General features: G+C 46.0%; 1 protein-coding gene across 1 annotated transcript in view; it reads right to left on the bottom strand.

Moving 5' to 3' along the window:
* Nucleotides 1-1708: 1708 nt before the first annotated feature.
* Nucleotides 1709-19735, bottom strand: part of GC (GC vitamin D binding protein) — a 47763-nt gene continuing 29736 nt past the window's right edge. Inside the window, exons 7-13 of the mRNA XM_034772564.1 lie at nucleotides 18651-18780; nucleotides 15352-15554; nucleotides 14438-14570; nucleotides 14144-14241; nucleotides 13212-13344; nucleotides 8180-8268; nucleotides 1709-1889 (exon numbers count right to left, since the gene is read on the bottom strand). Of these exons, the coding sequence (XP_034628455.1) occupies nucleotides 8215-8268; nucleotides 13212-13344; nucleotides 14144-14241; nucleotides 14438-14570; nucleotides 15352-15554; nucleotides 18651-18780 (751 nt within the window). The 3' untranslated portion in view covers nucleotides 1709-1889; nucleotides 8180-8214. The remainder of the gene's footprint in view (nucleotides 1890-8179; nucleotides 8269-13211; nucleotides 13345-14143; nucleotides 14242-14437; nucleotides 14571-15351; nucleotides 15555-18650; nucleotides 18781-19735) is intronic.

Genomic DNA, 19735 nt, shown 5'->3' with positions numbered 1-19735 from the left:
TCCCCACACCCTTACCAAGAGAGACCTGACAGCTGCAGATGCTTTCCCTTAGTTCTTCCAGCAGGAGAGTCTCTGCTGTCCCCTGGCTCATTTCCTCAGGCAGCCCAGTAGAAAGGGCTTTGGCTCTCAGGAAAGAGTTGTCAGCCCACACTCCTTCACTCATCCCCTTACTGCTGAGCTTTCTTCCTCTGCAGTCCGACACCCTGTTCAGCCATGGTGGGGTGGGGCTGGCCAGCCACATACCCCTGGGCCCGGGCCTTAAAAGGGGCAGGCTGCCCTGTTACATTCCCATCTGCCATGGTCAATCCACTGCTTTATGACTGCTTTGCAATGCTGGGACAGCACAAAACAGGTCACGTCCTGCTAGGGATCAGTTTCAGAAAATCTAATGGGAACTCAGTACTGTACGGCTCCTTGACCGGCATTGGTTGCTGTAGCAATTAATATGTACATGTTTCATAATACAGGCTGAGCTTCTTTCCTGACACTGAATTAGCTCTGTCCATCAGTAGGGCGCCTTCCTCTTGTGGTGTCTCACTCTCCGTCACTGCTCCACTGTCTCTGCTATCTGTACCCTGACTCCGTTGTCTCCCCACTTCCGGGGGAACCGGCAGTCCTTCGCCCGGCCTTTTGCCACAGTGGAAAACTGCAACCCCTAGTCCAGCCCCTCGCTCAGGGGCAAACTGCAGTCCTTTGGCTGGCCACTTCCTTCAGCAGCCAATGGGGCAAAGGGGAGGGGGGCCCAGGCCCACCCGCGACTCTGGGCCCCGACCCAGGAACCCTATAGCTGGCAGCCGCTCACTGCCTCTCCTTCCCCTCTGCCACTACCTGCTTTCTGTGGGCCACTTCCCCATAGCCCCAGCACTACTCGGCCCCTGTATCAAGGCTGCAGTCTGTGAGCCAGCCAGGCTGGAGCTCTGCTTGCTCCCCTGACCCTGCCCAGCACTGCTCTGTCCCAGGTACTTCTCCCTCAAGCTCCAGGGAGAGACTGAGCTCCTCTCTGTCCTGCAGCCCTTCTTATAGGGCCCAGCCTGGCCCTGATTGGTGGCTTCTAAGCCTCTGATTGGCTGGGTTCTGTGCCACCACTTCAAGGGTTGCTATTAACCCTTTGCCAGAAAGTGAGTGGCAGCTGCCCCGTCACACGCTCTGTTTTCCCTTGAGTTGTTAAAATAAAAAATGGTTTTCCATGACAAAAGTTCTGGTGGAAGCTGGAATAGAAACTGGAAAGAGAACTTCTGTCCTCAGTTGGGTCAGATCATCAGCTGATATAAATGGGGGTAGCTCCACTGAAGTCAGGGATCTGCTGTATAGCAGTGGGGATCTGGTCCAATCTAACTGAAAAGAGACTTCATCTCAGGGCAAGTCTTCACTACGGGGGGGTCGATTTAAGATACGCAAATTCAGCTACGCGAATAGCATAGCTGAATTCGACCTATTGGAGCCGACTTACCCCGCTGTGAGGACGGCGGCAAAATCGACCTCCACAGCTCCCCGTCGACGGTGCTTACTCCCACCTCCGCTGGTGGAGTAAGAGCGTCGATTCGAGGATCGATTGTCGCGTCCCAACGAGACGCGATAATTCGATCCCCGAGAGATCGATTTCTACCCGCCGATTCAGGCGGGTAGCGTAGACCTAGCCTCAGTGTTTGCAAGTATGGATTTTCCATTTAAACATGCCCCTGTGTTAACCTGATCACCTGCAAGGAGGTGCTCATGAAGCCTTTATTGAGGGTGCAATATACACTGGTCACATTGCTGTAGTAATAGATAAGAAGCCGTGAGATTGATTCAAGCTCTTAGTTCTTGTGACTCAGGAAAAGCAGAGGTCTTCATGCATCACCATGAATGGAGGATCATTCTTCCTTTTAATTGCTGTTTTCACTTTGTGCCTACAAAGGTGAAACAATTACCAAAGGTTATGCAGTCAGCAGCGAACCAGCTGAGCGGCGAACAGCAGAGGCTAACAGCGGGAGTTCGCCTAGGGAGAGCGCACTGAGGCTTTCATCTGCAGGTTTCTCCGAGTAGTTCCTGCAACAGTTGAGGAAGCTCCTAAGAGGACGGTGATATGGAAGGTGAGCGATCAGCTGTTGTAACCTGCACAGGTTGTGCCATGTTTGTCTTTCTTCCGCAGGACAGAAGCGACTTTGTCTGTACAAAGTGCAAGCTGGTCTCCATACTGGAGGAGAAGGTTCGAGGGCTGGAGAAACAAGTATCGACTCTGCGTTGCATAAGGGAAAATGAAGATTTCCTGGACAGACGTCAGGAGATGCTTCTACGGCCACAATGTTCTGAAGATTCAGAGCAGGCGGAGCAGGGACAGAAGGATTGTGAGGAGGTTTGGCAGCATGTGACCTCCAGAAGAAGAAAGAGGAGCGTCCATGCACCAGCAATGGAGATACAGGTGAGGAATCGTTTCCATGTTCTCTCTACAGGTGCTAATGCGGAGAGTGGACTAGATGGCCCATCTGAGGGAAGGGAGCAGAAGGAGACTCCACCGATTGGAAGGCAAAAGATGCACTGTCCTAGGGATGGGGGTTCCACGACCACCACTCCCAAGAGGAGGAGGAGGGTGGTGGTGGTCGGGGACTCCCTCCTCAGGGGGACTGAGTCATCTATCTGCCGCCCTGACCGGGAAAACCGAGAGGTCTGCTGCTTGCCAGGAGCTAGGATACACGATGTGACGGAGAGACTGCCGAGACTCATCAAGCCCTCGGATCGCTACCCCTTCCTGCTTCTCCACGTGGGCACCAATGATACTGCCAAGAATGACCTTGAGCGGATCACTGCAGACTACGTGGCTCTGGGAAGAAGGATAAAGGAGTTTGAGGCGCAAGTGGTGTTCTCGTCCATCCTCCCTGTGCAAGGAAAAGGCCGGGGTAGAGACCGTCGAATCGTGGAAGTCAACGAATGGCTACGCAGGTGGTGTCGGAGAGAAGGCTTTGGATTCTTCGACCATGGGATGGTGTTCCAAGAAGAAGGAGTGCTAGGCAGAGATGGGCTCCACCTAACGAAGAGAGGGAAGAGCATCTTCGCCAGCAGGCTGGCTAACCTAGTGAGGAGGGCTTTAAACTAGGTTCACCGGGGGAAGGAGACCAAAGCCCTGAAGTAAGTGGGGAAATGGGATCCTGGGAGGAAGCACAAGCAGGAGAGCGCAAGAGGGGAGGACTCCTGTCTCATGCTGAGAAAGAGGGACGATCATTGAGTTATCTTAAGTGCCTATACACAAATGCAAGAAGCCTGGGAAACAAGCAGGGAGAACTGGAAGTCCTGGCACAGTCAAGGAACTATGATGTGATTGGAATAACAGAGACTTGGTGGGATAACTCACATGACTGGAGTACTGTCATGGATGGATATAAACTGTTCAGGAAGGACAGGCAGGGCAGAAAAGGTGGGGGAGTTGCGTTGTATGTAAGAGAGGAGTATGACTGCTCAGAGCTCCGGTATGATACTGCAGAAAAACCTGAGAGTCTCTGGATAAAGTTGAGAAGTGGGAGCAACAAGGGTGATGTCGTGGTTGGAGTCTGCTATAGACCACCAGACCAGGGGGATGAGGTGGACGAGGCTTTCTTCTGGCAACTAGCAGAAATTGCTAGATCACAGGCCCTGGTTCTCATGGGAGACTTTAATCACCCTGATATCTGCTGGGAGAGCAATACAGCGGTGCACAGGCAATCCAGGAAATTTTTGGAAAGTGTAGGGGACAATTTCCTGGTGCAAGTGCTGGAGGAACCAACTAGGGGCAAAGCTTTTCTTGACCTGCTGCTCACAAACAGGGAAGAACTAGTAGGGGAAGCAAAAGTGGATGGGAACCTGGGAGGCAGTGACCATGAGATGGTCGAGTTCAGGATCCTGACACAAGGAAGAAAGGAGAGCAGCAGAATACGGACCCTGGACTTCAGAAAAGCAGACTTTGACTCCCTCAGGGAACAGATGGGCAGGATCCCCTGGGAAAACAACATGAAGGGCAAAGGGGTCCAGGAGAGCTGGCTGTATTTTAAAGAATCCTTATTGAGGTTGCAGGAACAAACCATCCCGATGTGTAGAAAGAATAGTAAATATGGCAGGCGACCAGCTTGGCTAAACAGTGAAATCCTTGCTGATCTTAAATGCAAAAAAGAAGCTTACAAGAAGTGGAAGATTGGACAAATGACCAGGGAGGAGTATAAAAATATTGCTCAGGCGTGCAGGAGTGAAATCAGGAAGGCCAAATCACACTTGGAGTTGCAGTTAGCAAGAGATGTTAAGAGTAACAAGAAGGGTTTCTTCAGGTATGTTAGCAACAAGAAGAAAATCAAGGAAAGTGTGGGCCCCTTACTGAATGAGGGAGGCAACCTAGTGACAGAGGATGTGGAAAAAGCTAATGTACTCAATGATTTTTTTGCCTCTGTCTTCACGCACAAGGTCAGCTCCCAGATTGCTGCACTGGGCAGTACAGCATGGGGAGAAGGTGACCAACCCTCTGTGGAGAAAGAAGTGGTTCGGGACTATTTAGAAAAACTGGACGTGCACAAGTCCATGGGGCCGGATGCGCTGCATCCGAGGGTGCTAAAAGAGTTGGCGGGTGAGATTGCAGAGCCATTAGCCATTATTTTTGAAAACTCATGGCGATTGGGGGAGGTCCCAGATGACTGGAAAAAGGCTAATGTAGTGCCCATCTTTAAAAAAGGGAAGAAGGAGGATCCGGGGAACTACAGGCCAGTCAGCCTCACCTCAGTCCCTGGAAAAATCATGGAGCAGGTCCTCAAGGAATCAATTATGAAACATTTAGAGGAGAGGAAAGTGATCAGGAACAGTCAGCATGGATTCACGAAGGGGAAGTCGTGCCTGACTAACCTAATTGCCTTCTATGATGAGATAACTGGCTCTGTGGATGAGGGGAAAGCAGTGGATGTGTTATTTCTTGACTTTAGCAAAGCTTTTGATACGGTCTCCCACAGTATTCTTGCCACCAAGTTAAAGAAGTATGGGCTGGATGAATGGACTGTAAGGTGGATAGAAAGCTGGCTAGATCGTCGGGCTCAACGGGTAGTGATCAATGGCTCCATGTCTAGTTGGCAGCCGGTTTCAAGTGGAGTGCCCCAAGGGTCGGTCCTGGGGCCGGTTTTGTTTAATATCTTTATTAATGATCTGGAGGATGGTGTGGACTGCACTCTCAGCAAGTTTGCAGATGACACTAAACTAGGAGGCGTGGTAGATACACTAGAGGGTAGGGATCGGATACAGAGGGACCTAGACAAATTAGAGGATTGGGCAGAAAAAAACCTGATGAGGTTCAACAAGGACAAGTGCAGAGTCTTGCACTTAGGACGGAAGAATCCCATGCACTGCTACAGACTAGGGACCGAATGGCTAGGTAGCAGTTCTGCTGAAAAGGACCTAGGGGTCACAGTGGACGAGAAGCTGGATATGAGTCAACAGTGTGCTCTTGTTGCCAAGAAGGCTAACGGCATTTTGGGCTGTATAAGTAGGGGCATTGCCAGCAGATCGAGGAACGTGATCGTTCCCCTTTATTCGACATTGGTGAGGCCTCATCTGGAATACTGTGTCCAGTTTTGGTCCCCACACTACAAGAAGGATGTGGAAAAATTGGAAAGAGTCCAGCGGAGGGCAACAAAAATGATTAGGGGTCTGGAGCACATGACTTATGAGGAGAGGCTGAGAGAACTGGGATTGTTTAGTCTCCAGAAGAGAAGAATGAGGGGGGATTTGATAGCAGCCTTCAACTACCTGAAGGGGGGTTCCAAAGAGGATGGAGCTCGGCTGTTCTCAGTGGTGGCAGATGACAGAACAAGGAGCAATGGTCTCAAGTTGCAGTGGGGGAGGTCCAGGTTGGATATCAGGAAAAACTATTTCACTAGGAGGGTGGTGAAACACTGGAATGCGTTACCTAGGGAGGTGGTGGAGTCTCCTTCCTTGGAGGTTTTTAAGGCCCGGCTTGACAAAGCCCTGGCTGGGATGATTTAGCTGGGAATTGGTCCTGCTTTGAGCAGGGGGTTGGACTAGATGACCTCTTGAGGTCCCTTCCAACTCTGATATTCTATGATTCTATGATTCTATGATGTTTACAGAAATGAGTAATCCAAAGGAATTCATTAAGTGTTCTGTTTCTCTCACGTAACCTGGACTGCAGTGTTGTAGGGCTGAAAGGAACTTGCTGGTACAGTTTGCTGGGTAAAGTGTAAAAAGGATTTCCATGTATCAAATATACGTTGCTTAGTTCTGTAAAAGGCCCATGAAACATTGCATGAAGGGGAGAAATAGTCAAAGGGATCAGTGGAAGTTAGACATGCAACTCCTCCTGAAATTTACTGGGATTTGGGTGCCTAACTCCCATTGGCAGCTTTGAGAATCCCAGCCTGAAACGTCAGCTGCCAATTTTGAGAATTGATTTATTAACAATGGAGAGTGTGGCATGTTTACCTCTCATTTCAAAAACTGTCACCCTCATAGAGAAAGTTAGGTTCTATTCCCCGCTGTTCTGCTCTGCAACCTTGGGCCAGTCACTTACCCTCTCTATCCCCTTTGGTAAAAATTATACACCTCCTTCTCCTCCTCTTTGGTTACAAAGGCTTTGAAACCTCTGGATGAAAGATTGAACAAACACTAGTAAAGATCAGTAAAGGTGCTAAACACGGAATCATTGCTTTTAAATCCGGATTAAGTCTAGCTTCTAAACCAGGATCAAAGCAGGCTAGAAATTCTTTCTGCTGTTGTTTTTTTCCACTGTTAGCTTATCAGTCAAACTAAACAAATGATCAAAATAATTATAAGGCAGACATTGAGCTGAGCCATGATGTTTGGATTAGGATACAAACTTCCCCAAAGTATGGGTGCGTTAGGAGCAGGGGTTAAGTTTGGGCCGATCTCAAGTAAAATAGTGACTGGAACAAAGAATAACAGTTGTTTTTCTCCAACATGCAATCACATAGACTGAGGTGGAAAGAATTATTATTACGTTCTAAGTAACTCAACCAGTCAATTGATTGGATGACTCTTGACTCAAAATGCTTCCTGGCAAACTCTGCATTCTGTCAGCAAAATGATCAAAAGAAAAAAAAAATATCAGAATTGGTTTTTTTGTGTTTATACAAGGAACAATATGACCCAAGCACATTGTTTATGTTATGTCCCTTTCAGAACATAAATGTTAAGTCTTAAAAATAATACAGTCCTGTGAAGAAATATATTTGGTGAAGACAGGAAAGATCTTGATTCAAGTCAGGATTGTGACAGAACAACAACGATGGTTATTCCTCAGCTGATGTAAATTGGTAGAACCCTATTGAATTATATGGTGCTACAGTGATTTACACCAGCTTGAGGATCTGACCCCATACATCAGTTTCCTCTTTAGCATTACCCTCGCTATGTCTTCATGGCAGACTTCACTTAAGTTACGTACACTTCAGTTACTGGTCTTGAGTTTTCCTAGCTTGAGTGAGAATGGCCACACTGAAATAATACTTGAGTTGCTGCATCCAGGGTGGCACTGTATTCATTGACATGAGGTACGAAGACTTCTAGGGCACATCCCATGCTTCTTAGCACTTGCAGTAAGCTGAGCCACTCTATGAATTCTCTCCCAACGAATTGTGGAAGAACGTTGTGTATGGACAGGATTTGAGTTATGTGCAGCACACAAGTTATAACTCTAGTTAGCTTCTGCAGTGCTCTGTTGTGACTGTCCTTCCCCGACTCCCAGGTGCCCTGGGCGAATGTATTGTGGTTCACCAGTGCGGTTCACCAGCGCTGAAGGAGAGGCAGGATTAAGCTCCCACTCCAAATCACACTCCCCTGGCTCAACCCAAGTCCTCGAGTTTAGCTGCCAGGGGCCTTCAGTGTTGGTGGGGGATGGGACAGGGCTTATTCCTTAGTGATACATACTAAACCACATAATGTGTACTCAATGTTCATACATTTTTAAATCTCAAACTATAATGACTAAGCCTAAAAGCGGATTTTAAAAAATCACACTAATTGCACTAAACACCATTCCAAGGCAAGCAATTCATTTACTGTGCTCTCTAATTCTCCCAATCTGTGTAAAGACCTGACAAATAGCAGCGCGCAGTTTCAGTCTTCAGTAGTCCTGTCCTTGTCCCACAGAGCATTTACCAATTAAATCATGCACTATAAACTGCCTGCATACAAAGTCCATGTCGGATTTGACACCTACCTAGGGAGGTTTTTTTTTTGTTTGCATTTCCACAGCTAGATCAACGTGCAGGAATTGTGGTCACATGTGTGTCCAACTTCAGTGTTAATCTGAAAATGAGGCAAAAGATTCCATTATTATTCTGTAGCCTATTTAAAAAGCAATAAAGGACTGTTGGAAGGAGAGGCTAGGTCCACACTACCCGCCTGATTCGGCGGGTAGAGATCGATCTTCTGGGATCGATTTATCGCATCTCATCTGTACGCGATAAATCGATCCCAGAAGCGCTCCCCCGTCGACTGCGGAACTCTTGCTCGCTGACCGGAGGAAGCGCTGCCGACGGGGGAGCTTGCCTGCGCCACGTGGACCCGCGGTAAGTAAACTTAGTTCTATCTAGGAAACGTTGACTTCAGCCACGCTATTCTCATAGCTGAAGTTGTGTTTCCTAGATCAATCCCCCGCCCCAGTGTGGACCAAGCCAGACTCTTGGTTGTGATGGAATTTGATAGTAGACTCTGGATGAAATTCACTCCTCTGTAGAGCCCAGCGCCAGGCCTATGTGTCACTTAACTCCCATTAAGCTCTATTTTGAGGGAAGTAAGCGGTGCCTATGTGAGGTACTGGCCCTCTTGATTGGGCAATATCATGGTCTATGAACAAAATGGATGATCTGCCTGACTAGTGACCTTCTATTCTAGTACTGGAAGAAGGTAGGCCTTGTGGTTAAGGAACTGGCTTGGCGCTCAGGAAATCCAGGGTCTACTTCTTGTGTGCCCTTGGGTAAGCTAGTTTCATCTTTCTGTTTTGCAGTTCCCCATCTGTAAATTGGAAATAATAATACCTTTCCAGCAAATACTGATCAGCTCCACTTGTGGCTTTTGACAGACTGTTTTGGAAAGAGAAACATAGAACCTGTCTCTGTCCCTCACTGTGAGGCTCTACTAGCAGAAAATGAACCACAGTGTTAGTTTGCATCCCATGCTCACTGGGGAAGCATAAATGCATCCGAGGCAATTATCCACCTACAGAGCATGTAACAAAGAGGACGGATGGTTATAGCTATTAGAAGAAATGCTTATATTTATTCAAAGTGATTTTAATACTGTGTATTCTTAACAGGAAATCCTACACAAAACAGACTGACTGACAATGAGGAGAATCGTTTATTCTGAGCACGCTTCTATTGTTATAGAGCATCAGAAAAGTGCAACAGAGCTACACAAACACAGAAGAGAGGAGATCCAAGCACCCAAGTGTTTACAATCTAACTCAGCTAATGACGCTTCGCAGAACACTGGTTCAAACACAAGGGGACATGGAGACCTCACCAGTGATTGGATTAGGTGGTAAGGCATCCCCTTACACAACAACTGCACAGGCTGTCTGGGTCACAGTACAGTGAGGAGAACAGCTTTGCTACCTCCCTTCCTAAGCAGGTGAGCAGGGAGACCCTTGAATCTGCCCAACCGGAGCAGCTCAGCAGATGCAGAAGGGAAATAATTTACTATTGGCATTGATCACTCACAGATTACTTCCCTGTCCACCCCGGCCCCTTTCCACCTGAGCCAAAGGAGGGAACCAGGAAATGAATTGTGACTCTCCATCACAATTCACTGCCTGGTGTGCTCACAGGACAGCACAGCTATTGGGTGCCCTGTGCTCAGGGCAGATAAGTAGTCGTTACTTACGAGGCCATAGTTTGGCCAAAAAAGTAATAAGGGAAAAAGCTGTCAGGAAAACCAAAGTACTCTCTGAGAATGCAGGGAGATTTAGAAACACTACTATATAACAGAAACAGACCCAACCACACACTAGACCCTAAAATAAAGCCCATTCTCTTGCTCATAACAATTGTATATTTTAAAGCTCCTAAAAATTGCTCTTTTAGCTAGCTACAGCGTTTGGGTCTATATGATTTTACAAGTCAGACGTACCAGGGAAAGGCATCCTATTAAAAAAACACACACACCGCCAACCAATGGAGAGTAACTTAGGCCTGTGTTTCATGTGTATGGGGAAGAAGTGACAATCCAGTGCTGAATTTCAGCTCCTACGTGAAAGGACTGTGGAAGTCCTCCTGTCGGACTGGATACTCATCAATACCCAGACAATTTTAAATGGTTGCCAAGAAGACAAAAAAAAAAAAAAAAGCCATAAAACAAAAAGAGACAGAAAAAGTAATTTTTTAGCAGTATGAATTAGGGAATAGAAGGGAAATTGGTTGGCAACTTCCTACTAAATCAAAGACATGCGAAAGTGATCACAGGAAGGAGAACTCCAGGAGAGGGCCATGAGGATACACACATGGAAAAATGATCAACCAAAAGGACTTTATAAACCGCTCAACTGACTGGGCTGTCGTAGTTTATCCTCCAAGACCTCACAATGAACTCAACAGGAACAATGGGCTAAACTGAAGGAATATATAATGTTTGCCTATTGTGCAGTCACTTAAAGCTGTGATGAAGGTGGACAGATTATCACCAGCTAGAATTCTGTCAGTTGGCAATCAATCAATCAATCAATCAATAAATAGAGTTCCCAAATTAGCTTGCTACTCTGGTGCTTCTGGATGCAAGAGGTCAAGAGATTAACCAAGCTTTGCTGGGGGTGTATTTGGGCAGATGGAAGACATTCTCTGAGCTGTCTCCTAACCATGCTAAGGCAAGACTCTGACCACTCACTGCTCCCAACCTCTGGCCTTGATCCTGCAACTTTTATGGGTGAGCATACCCCCTTCATCTGTGTGGAGCCCCCGGGACTTCAGTGAGGTGCCATGTGGGCTCAGGGATCTCCCGGTATGGCGCCAGTTTCAGAATCGGGGCCTTACAGAGTATGTGTGATGAACAAGATCTTAAATAATATCTGTCTGCTTATGTTTGACTTGATATGGGCCAAATCCAGGTGTTTTTACTCAGGCAATCTCTCATTAAAAGGCAACAAAACCAGAATGTTGGGCTCGAGCTTTGCCCCTATATTTGTGACAGTAAAATTGTCAAGCTTTGAGCCAAGAACTGGCATACTCAATTCCTTCCAAAACTAGGAGAAACATAATGCAGTCACATATATTCATAGAGTCTAAGGCCAGAAGGGACCATTGGGATCATCTAGATTGACCTACTGAATAACGAAGGCCAGAGAATTCCCCCAAAATAATTCCTAGAGCAGATCTTTTAGAAAAACATTCTGCTTTGATTTTAAAATGGTCAGTGATGGAGAATCCTCTATGACTCTAGGTAGATTATTACAATGGTTAATTACTCTCACCACTACAAATTTACACCTTATTACCAGTCTGAATTTGTTAGTGTCCGCTTCCAGCCATTGGTTCATGTTATACCTTTCTCTGCTAGATTGAAGAGTCCATTAACTATTTGTTCCCCAGGGAGGTACTTATAGACTATAATCAAGTCACCCCTTAACTATCTCTTTGTTAAGTTAAATAGATTGAGTTCCTTGAGTCTATCACTATAAGGCAGGTTTTCTAATCACTTAATCATTCTTCAGAGGGGTAGCCGTGTTAGTCTGGATCTGTAAAAAGCAACAGAGAGTCCTGGGGCACCTTTAAGACTAACAGATGTATTGGAGCATAAGCTTTCGTGGGTGAATGCCCACTTCGTCGGATGCATTCTTGTGACTTTTCTTTGAACCCTCTTCAATTTATTAACATCTTTTTGAATTGTGGGCACCAGAACTGAACTCAGTATTCCAGCAGAGATCACACCGGTGCCACACACAGGTCAAATAACCTCTCCACTCCTACCTCGAGATTCCCCTGTTTACACATCTCAGTAGACATTAGCTCTTTTGGCCACAGCATCACACTGGGAGCTCATGTTCAGCAGATTGTCCACCGTGACCCTCAAATCTTTTCCAGAGTCACTGCTTCCCAGAATAGAGTCAAGCATCCTTTAAGCATGACCTACATTCTTTGTTCCCAGACGTACACATTTACATTTAGCCATATTAAAATGCATATTGTTTGCTTGTGACCAGTTTATCAAGCAGATAGTTCGGAATCAGTGACCTGTCCTCTTCATTATTTACCACTCCCCCAAATTTTTTGGTCATGTGCAAACTTTATCAGTGATGATTTTATGTTTTCTTCCAGGTCATTGATAAAGATGGCTTATTTGTAGAGCTACCGGCTATTTGCCAGGAAAGTAAGAAGCATTAAGTTTAGCAGTTGAGTCAAGAGGTCTTAATCACCAGGTGATCACTGCTGGGTGCTGTCTGGACACCAGCCATAAGTGCCACCTAGAGGATAACATCACCCCTTGTTATTATCAGATATTGCTGGAGCAGTTCCTCCACCCAAACTCGCCCAAGCCTTGCTCTTGTCCTGAAATCAGACATTCAGTGGGTATCCTGAAAAGCAGGCTAGACTGTGCCCAGCTAAACAAATCCACAATGCAGGGAGAGGACACCAGGAGTGTTCTTTCTCTTGGGTCCCTGTATGGAGGCTAAGCATAGCTCCCATCATGCCCATGCTAATGCTGTAGTACTACTCTCCGGTGGGCATGGGGTGAGGGGGAGTATGGGCAGCATAGGGGCAGTGCGTGGTGCACCCAGTCAAAGGATAAGGGAGCTTCTCCTCCTGGGTACACCCTGCTTGGTGGTCCAGGAGGAGTGTGGCTTTTGTCCTAAGGGTGGAGGTAGTATCCTGGGAAGGACTTTGGAGGTGCCATTCAGGGGTGCTAGTTCTGCAGGAACTCTCAGGAAGAGATGGGGTAGGTCTGGGAAGGAGAGGATGCAGGGCCAGAGAACCCACTGGTACCTACATCCAATGGTCACTGGCCTTCCAGAGCAGAGATGGAATCAGCAAGGAAGCTATGGAAGCGTAGGGACTCCATGACCTTAGGGGCAGGGGAGATTCTCTCCTTCGTGGCCTCATCATACAAAAGATGGCTATTTGGGCTGTGTGATGATTTGCAGGATTTGACCCCAAATGCAGAGTCGTAGCAGCTGCAGGAGGAGTCACATGACAGATGACAACCAAATAAACATCCACTGAACATCGCTGAAGAGAGCAGAGAAAGAGAGGGCACTTTACCTTCAAGCTACAGTACACTGGAGGTGCATTCATAATACAGCACGTGGAGGCGATATTGGCTCTCCGCTCCACCAGCTCTGTAAGGGAGGCTGGGGTTGCATCAGGCATAGTCTTGCTGAACTTTTCTTTTAGTCTGCAATGTGGGGGCAACAGGTCAGATTTTAAAGGACACTTTAGTGACAGAATAAGCACAAAAAATGACACTGATCTGTTGAATTCATGTACAAATACATCAATGGTAAAACGCTCACTGATTCTAAGGAGCACAGAACAGCACTCAGTGGGCCTGATTCATTGCACCCACCATCAACCTCAGCTACTAGCAGCCCTGCCTTAAAACTAAAGCGGGCAGAAGAAGTCATTGCCTTGTCCCCTTTCAAGAGAAATCACCTCTGAGACACAGCTAATTTACACATCCCTTAATTCCGAGCACTTTTGACTGAACACAGGTCACATGGGCTTTTTCTATGCTGTGATTTGAGGAGCATAATTCTCAGTGAGGTTTCTGGTCCAAATATATCTGCTTTCTGTGAATATCCTCCATTATTCACTTCACATTTCTATCAGAGGGGTAGCCGTGTTGGTCTGGATCTGTAAAAAGCAACAGAGTCCAGTGGCACCTTTAAGACTAACAGATGTATTGGAGCATAAGCTTTCGTGGGTGAATACCCACTTCGTCAGACGCATGTCACATTTCTGTGTTTCCCAAAACACTCGTGCCTGTGAACTTGGTCACTAGAACATCTGTAGAAAGTGAACTTAGAAGGGGCAAAGACACAGCTGAAATGAAGTTGTTTAAAAAGGCGTAGGAATATTCAGGACATATTGTAGGCAATGCCCTATTGGTCAAGAATGGAGGAGAAGGTTTAGGAGCAAATGGTGGAAGTAGAAGAGTAGTAGAGGATCAGGAATGTGTAGAATTTAATTCTTACCTCTGTTTGAATTCAAGGAACGTCAGGTAATTATATTCTCCACATATCTCATTGGCCTTTTTTAGGAATTTTAATATCTCCCCTCTCAGCTGTGGCCTCTGCAGTGCAGAAAGAAAGGAATATTTCTATAATCAAATAATCTCCTTGTCGGTGACAATGCATTGTACTGATCCGCTAGCTGTGGCTGGCGCATACAAGCTCTGTGTAAGTTTGGGAAAGATTTTAGGAGAAGGAGAAATTTAAGAGCAAGTCAGAGGGCATGTGAATGTGAGAGAAAAATATGACACTTGTTACCTTGCTAGAGACACAAGCAATGGAATCCGCACCGGTACAGCATCCATTGACAAGATTATGTGTAGCATCATACACCTTACTTAGGAACACCTCTGGGATGTTGGTTTGCCTTCGTGCTATCTCAAATGTGAATCTGCAATAGGAGAAGAAAAACATGGTACCCTCTAGTTTGTGTGTTCATCATAGGATGAAAACAGATCCCTCATTCCAGCATTACTGACAAACTTTAGATGGATGCGATCTTGCAACTACAAAAATACCAATTTCTCCAGTGTGTATTACATTATTAACATTTCCTGATACAATAATAATAAGAAAAATAATGACAAGGGAAGTAAGCTCTTTGGGGGAAGGGACTCTGGTCCAAATCCCCAGAGATACCCAGTTGCCTAAATATCTTTGAAGATCTACCTCTTTGTGTGTCAGTACAGCAACAAGCACAATGGGACGCTGATCCTGTTGGGAACTGCTGGGTGATATTCCTGAAGAGAGGCAGGATGGTCTTGCGGTTAAGGCACAGGACTGGGACTCAGGAGATCTGGGTTGTATTCCTGGCTCTGGCACTGACTCCCTGTGTGTCCTTGGGTTAGTCGCTTAATCTCTCTGTGCCTCTGTTCACATCATAATACTTCCTTCTCCCCCCACACTCTATCTGTCTTGTCTATTTAGATTGTTGGGTCTTTGGGGCAGGGACTGTCTCTTATTAGGGTTATGCAGCACGAAGCATGATGGGGCCCTGTTGTAATGAGGACCTCTTGATGCTGCTGACATACAAATGATATGAATAATCATAAACCAAAGGCAATTAACCCAGTGCTCTTGCGAAATGTTAGACTGAAACTAAGACTCTGCTTTGACAGGGAGAACCACTGTTCTGTCTGGGCTAGGGGAAGGAAGGCAATGAGCCTACGTACAGATCCATCGGATGGCTCCCATCGTTCGTGCACAGCTGTTCGTCTGTGGGGCTTTGGATTTCCGGCAGTTGAGGGGGTTTAGGAGGTTTCAGTGAATATATGCACAAGTAGTTTTTCAGGAGATTTTTTCCTTTGCAACAATCAGAAAATTTTTCGTCCTTGGATGATAGTTTAGTGCAGATTTTTGTGGTGAGTTCTGATAACTATAAAGAAAACAGCAATGAGTTTAAGGGCTGAAGTATAGGGATATCTGGCACTTTTACAATGGTTTACTTGTTCTAAGCAGTGTGCAGACACCGACCACTGAATTCCCACTAAGCCCTTAGGAGGCATGTGAGTAAATATTATCATCCCCATTTACAGACGGGGAAACAAACTGGAAGGTGAAATGATTTGCTCAAGGCCAAACAGTGAGTCAGTGGCAGAGCTATGATTACTACTCAGGACCGCCTGACTCCCAGCCCTGTGGTCATTCCTCCAGTGCCTTATCTATTATTAATAAGAAGTCTGTTGTGTTTGGAACAACAGCATTTCCAGTTACTGCCTGGGCTTTGGATCCAGTTCCTGGAGTTCAGAGTGAGAAAAACAAGTGAGTTCATAAGACCTTAAGTGAATTGCACAAGCTGGAGATAAATTTACCTCTGTGCTGTCAAACAACTCGAGATCCCAAACAGTCTCAAAATGACAATGTGTCAAACAATAAAAACACATGGTAGAAGGATTACAATATCAGAACCAATTCCTGATGGTTGAGATACTGAAAAGGCATGACTTTGGCTTTTGTAGCCTCGGAAAACTGGCTTAACTTTTTCTATCTGCCACAAACATCACAAAGTCCAGCTAGTGAACTTTGGTATTGGACTTCGAATGCAAGGTTGGGTGCAATGCTCAGGGTTACATGTCAGTTTTCAAATGCTTATCATATCATCTTAACAGTAATCAGTCAGAGCCAACTTTGTTTGCACACATGGATGTTACTGTCACAAGGCATCATTGTAAAAGCCGAGTAGATTTTAGAAGAGATTAGACATTGAAGTCAAGATACTCAAAAGTAACTTGTGAGTTCTGGTGCCTCCATGTTTAGGTGCCCAACATGGGATACCATCAAGGTGATTTTTTTTAGAAAGCATTGAGCACTCACTCTCTGAAATTGAGACCCCCGTAAGAGTCAAGTTGGGCACCCCAAAATTGTGATACCCCAGATCACTAGTCACTGTTGAAAATGTGAGGTACTCCCTTCTTTTCATGTCTCATTATATAATGCTTGCATCTGTAACTTTCACTCCATGCATCTGAAGAAGTGAGGTTTTTTACCCACGAAAGCTTATGCCCAAATAAATCGGTTAGTCTTTAAGGTGCCATCGGACTCCTTGTTGTTAATCTGAATAAGAATATCATCCATAATTTGACTATTTAGGATAAAACAGTAGAACTGATATTAATCCCCAAACTTTAGGACATAAAGCCTAAAGACTGAGGTTAGGAAGACATTTCCCCAACAAAAAGTAACAGAGGGTCCTGTGGCACCTTTAAGACTAACAGAAGTATTGGGAGCATAAGCTTTCGTGGGTAAGAACCTCACTTCTTCAGATGCAAGACTTGCATCTGAAGAAGTGAGGTTCTTACCCACGAAAGCTTATGCTCCCAATACTTCTGTTAGTCTTAAAGGTGCCACAGGACCCTCTGTTGCTTTTTACAGATTCAGACTAACACGGCTACCCCTCTGATACATTTCCCCCACAGATACAATTACTGCCTAGGAGGGAAACTAATGGGTGAGTTAATATAGAAACCGAATAAAAGAATTTTCAATGGATGTATTTACTCATACTCCACAGCAGTGTGATGGACACCTATCAAATCCATCTGCTAACTTCTTCTTCCATGAGGAAGAGAAAATAAAGAAATAGGGAAAACAATTAGCAGCACAAGTGATTATTATACTAATAAATTAGTTGGTGATTTGAAAACTCAATTACAAATACAGAAATAAATACATGAAATGGGAAATCGAATGGAATCACTCATGCTACTCTCTAGAGATCCCATTTCAAAGAGGTCTTTATAATTAATACAGTCATCTGAAACTAGGGCTGGTCTACACTACCGCGGTAAATCAATCTAACTTACGTAACTTCAGTTACGTGACTAATGTAACTGAAGTCAATGTAGTCAGATCCACTTACCACAGTGGCTACACCGCGCTGTGTCGACAGGAGAGCGTTTCCTGTTGACTTCCCTTATGCTTCTTGGGGAGGTGGAGTACACATATCGATGGGAGAGTGCTCTCCCATCAATTTAGCGTGTCTTCACCAGACCCACTAAATCGATACTCGCTGCAGTGCTAATCTACCGGTAAGTGTAGACATGCCCTAAGAGAAAAGAAACCCAGAGGGAATAAGCTGCAGAAACAAACCAAGCCCCTTTGAAGAATGAAATGATAGCACTTATGAAGTTTATGCACTTCAGGCCTGATTGTTAAAGGTGTTTAGGTTCCTAACTCCCATTGGGCAGCCAAATACTTTCAAACTCTGGCCTTCTCCTAAGAATTTTCTAAGGGAAGTGGTCGTGGAAGTTCAACTACTTGAGACATTTTAAACAAAACTGCACCAAAGCACGACCAAGCGTACAATGTGGTATAATCCTACACCAGCAAGGAGGCTAGACTAAGTCAGTGTTTCTCAGTCTACAGCGTGTGACCCTTATTTCATGGACTGAGGGGAAAAAAAGCCAAATCCTGAGGTTTATAGGATTCAGGGAGCACATCTTGCTCTCTCTCTTCCCTCTTCTGCTGCTCCTGCCACCTTATCCCTCTTCCACCTCCCAACCCAGTCATCACACAGCTCTCTACCTTCCCCTCCTCCCACTTGCCTAGAGAACCTAATTCTGGGATAGGGAACCTGGTGTTTCTAGAGGCTTCAGAGCCAGCCTCCCAAAGCAGCACTCACTGAAGTGAGTACTTAGCAGGCAGAGGTGGGAGAAGAGAAGGGAGACAGCCTCAGCAGCAGCCCACCATCCCCTAGGCTCCCAACCCCCCACCCAGCATCAGGCCCCTGCCAGCCCCACTGAGCATCCCCACAGTTCCTATGCCCAAGTCCTCAGGACCCGACAGTATGCCCAACCTATTGCTCAAAGCATTCCAATGCCTCCCATTGTTTCTCCCTTTGATCCAAATCCCACAAGCTTTTGTGGCATGACATTTGGGGCCATTTGTTTGGCTTGTGGGGTCAACAAAGTGAAGAGCCACTGTGCTAGGTGACTTAAGAGATCTGTTCTGTCTAGAATTCTGGGATTCCTACCTCCTTCTGCATGCAGTCTTCAGCCATGGAACTACAGCACTTGGAAAACACCTCAGCAGAGGCTTCCGCTAGTGGGGAAATGTCCTCAAACGAGGCAGAGGGTATCTTCTGAGCAAACATCGTTAAGACGCTAGACAGTCACAAAATGGAGTTAGGTATTTTAACCATTCCAAAGTCTGCCTACCGTTCTTAAGTCCTGTCCATTGATATTTGTAGGATAAGTGCCATGAATTTAGAACATGAGTCACTAAAAAGAGATTTGCTTGTTTCATCCTATGGCTGCAGAAGGTCTGAAAAAACAAATACTGTATATTCTTTATTGAATGTTGAACCAGGAGCAGAGAAGGGCAACAAAGTCTTTTATTGCAAATACTTTAGCTCTCAACCTACTAAGATGACCCGCATATAACTTACGGCTTTTTAAAACACGGACTAAAAATAGAAGAGCAATGTGATGGTGTTTCCCCACCTAGGTGACCACCTAGGGTGACCAGATATCCCATTTTTATAGGGACACTCCCGATATTCAGGGCTTTGTCTTATATAGGCTCCTATTACTCCCCACCCCCGGCCCAATTTTTCAAACTGGCTATCTGGTCACCCTACCATCACCTGCTAGAGAAAGGGAAGAACCTCAATTAGAAACACAACCCACACCAGTGGGGTGAATGACTGATTGCCTCCTGGGCTGAGTTAGGTGGTGATCCATCAGGCACTTGGGCCTTAAAAGCAGGCTGTCAGGATCCCGGGTGAAGGTAGGTGGGACTAGTGTCAGGAACTCAGTAGGCAGGCACAACCGCTGGGCTTCAGAGTAAGTACCAGTGTCAATAGTCAGGCAGCGAGTCAGGCCAAAGGACAGAGCTAGAGACAGGTTGGGGATCAGGCTGAGGCCAATACCAGGTATCGGGGGCCATGTGGGTATTCCAGGGTTTGAACAGGGGTCAAGATTCAAAATCAATACTGGGAGTTCAGGAACAGAGAAGGTAGGGTGGTCATAGCAGCCAGCTAGCGCTCTGCATTATTGCCTAGACACTTCCTGGAATGGCCTTTGGGTTGAAGAAGCGTGGTCTGGCTGGGGGGTCCTG

The sequence above is a fragment of the Trachemys scripta genome, chromosome 5, assembly GCF_013100865.1.
Source record: "Trachemys scripta elegans isolate TJP31775 chromosome 5, CAS_Tse_1.0, whole genome shotgun sequence".
Lineage (NCBI taxonomy): Eukaryota > Metazoa > Chordata > Testudines > Emydidae > Trachemys > Trachemys scripta.
The sequence above is the reverse complement of the archived record's forward strand: the minus strand, read 5'-3'. Positions and strand labels throughout refer to the sequence as shown.